The sequence below is a fragment of the Lagopus leucura genome, unplaced genomic scaffold, assembly GCF_019238085.1.
Source record: "Lagopus leucura isolate 7727_CA_CO unplaced genomic scaffold, USGS_WTPT01 35307-0_obj-0_obj, whole genome shotgun sequence".
Classification (NCBI taxonomy): domain Eukaryota; kingdom Metazoa; phylum Chordata; class Aves; order Galliformes; family Phasianidae; genus Lagopus; species Lagopus leucura.
In genome coordinates this window covers 21103-22876 of record NW_024962597.1, presented here as the reverse complement: position 1 = coordinate 22876, position 1774 = coordinate 21103, and the positions used below count along the sequence as shown (strand labels likewise).

Below are 1774 nucleotides of genomic sequence, written 5' to 3'. Positions count from 1 at the left end.
GCTGTCTGTTGCAGACTCATAACGACCCCAAGAAGGATGTCTAGCTGCATGGAGTCCTGCAGACCCTATGGGGTGAGCTGCCCTCAGCCAATTGCCGAGAGCTACAATGAGCCATGTGTGCAGCAGTGCCCCGACTCCAGAGCAGTGATCTTGCCTCCACCGGTGGTGGTGACAGTCCCCGGCCCCGTGCTCACTTCTTTTCCTCAGGAGAGCATTGTTGGATCGTCAGGCCCAGTCGGAATGGGGGGCTCCTTCAGCTCCCAGAGCTCCCTGGGCTCTGGGGGCTCCTTTGGTCTGGGAGGGTCTCGAGGTTATGGGAGCTCCTTTGGCTTGGGGGGTTCCCGGGGCTATGGGAGCTCCCTGGGCTCTGGGAGCTCCTTTGGTTTGGGAGGCTATGGAGGATCCCGGGGCTATGGGAGTTGCCTGGGTTATGGGGATGACATGAGCTATGGGGGCTCCCTGGGCTCTGGGAGCTCCTTTGGTTTGGGAGGCTATGGAGGATCCTGGGGCTCTGGGAGCTCCTTTGGTTTGGGAGGCTATGGAGGATCCCGGGGCTATGGTGGCTCCTTTGGTCTGGGGGACTATGGAGGATCTCAGGGCTATGGGAATTGCCTGGGTTATGGGGATGACATGAGCTATGGGGGCTCCCTGGGCTATGGGGGCCAGTATGGCTCCAGTGGCTTTGGTAGTTGTGGCAGGTCCTACAGCTCTGGCCTCTCTTCCTGCGGTGCTGGCTATTCCCTCCCTGGTGCCCAGCGGTGGGGCAGATCCCGCCGCGGGAGCTGCGGAGCATTCTAAAGCCAGTGCCATGATGCCCAGAGCCAGAAACAGCCCTGAAGCACGGGCTGCAGCAGCTGGACATGGAGCAGGAGCTGAGGGGACCGGCAGCACCCATCAGCTGCCCCAGCATGGGGACAGGAGCACGCTGTGTGCCCCACGCCTCACTCACCTGTGCTACCATGAGCCCTGGCTGCAGCTTTGGTGTTCCCTGCATCTTCCTGCCACCTCCACTGTCCCCTGGATCCTGAGCAGGCTACTGTAGCCTCAGTGCAGTCCCTGCCTTGATAATTTTCCCTTGGACCACCTTGAGTTTCTGTAACTGCCTGCTATGTTCTTGTGTCCCAATAAAGCCCTGTGGTGTTGCACGTGAGCCTCTCTTTTCTTTCTTCCTCCCTCAGCCTCGTGTGGGAGCAGCACTCCCTGGTGTGCAGGGTTAAGTGATCACAGCACCTGCGGCTCCAGGTCCTTTCAGTCTGTAGAATGGGAGTTCAACTGAGATCCTTTAGGCACAGTGCTAATGAATATTTGTTTAGCAATTTAGAAGTCATTATCTTCCCCAGGATTTAGAATGAGAAGTGTAATTGTTATTGCTCTGAGGATTTCCTGTTGCCTCAAAGGCCCCCACCAACCCCTAATTACAGCATTCCTAAGCAAACAAAGGAAGAACCATACAATTCTCCCCCTAATTTTCCTTTATCTAATATTTTTTTTTTTAGTTACGGATGTTTTTTATTGCAAATTGTTCTTCATAGCGTGAAAGATGAGTCAGAACAATATTAGCAGAGTTTGCTGAGGATTTATGAGCTCCACAAAAGAGCAGGAGATGAAAGGTCATGCTGCTTGCAAGACAGGATTGATTTTCCCTACTGTTTGTTAGCCAGGAATGAATATTTAATATTGTACTGAAAGAAATATGGTTAGGGAAAACACCCCATCAAAAAAAAAGGGGTTTTAATCATTACTTATGTTTTAAATGTCCTTGCTAACCGGTATG

At 53.1% G+C, this 1774-nt stretch overlaps 1 protein-coding gene across 1 annotated transcript; it reads left to right on the top strand.

The window, feature by feature from the left end:
* Positions 1-48: 48 nt before the first annotated feature.
* LOC122190699 (scale keratin-like) lies at positions 49-798 on the top strand. The gene is made up of 2 exons (XM_042890786.1): positions 49-292; positions 536-798. The coding sequence occupies exons 1-2, from the start codon at positions 49-51 to the stop codon at positions 796-798; spliced, it is 507 nt and encodes a 168-aa protein (XP_042746720.1).
* Positions 799-1774: the final 976 nt, after the last annotated feature.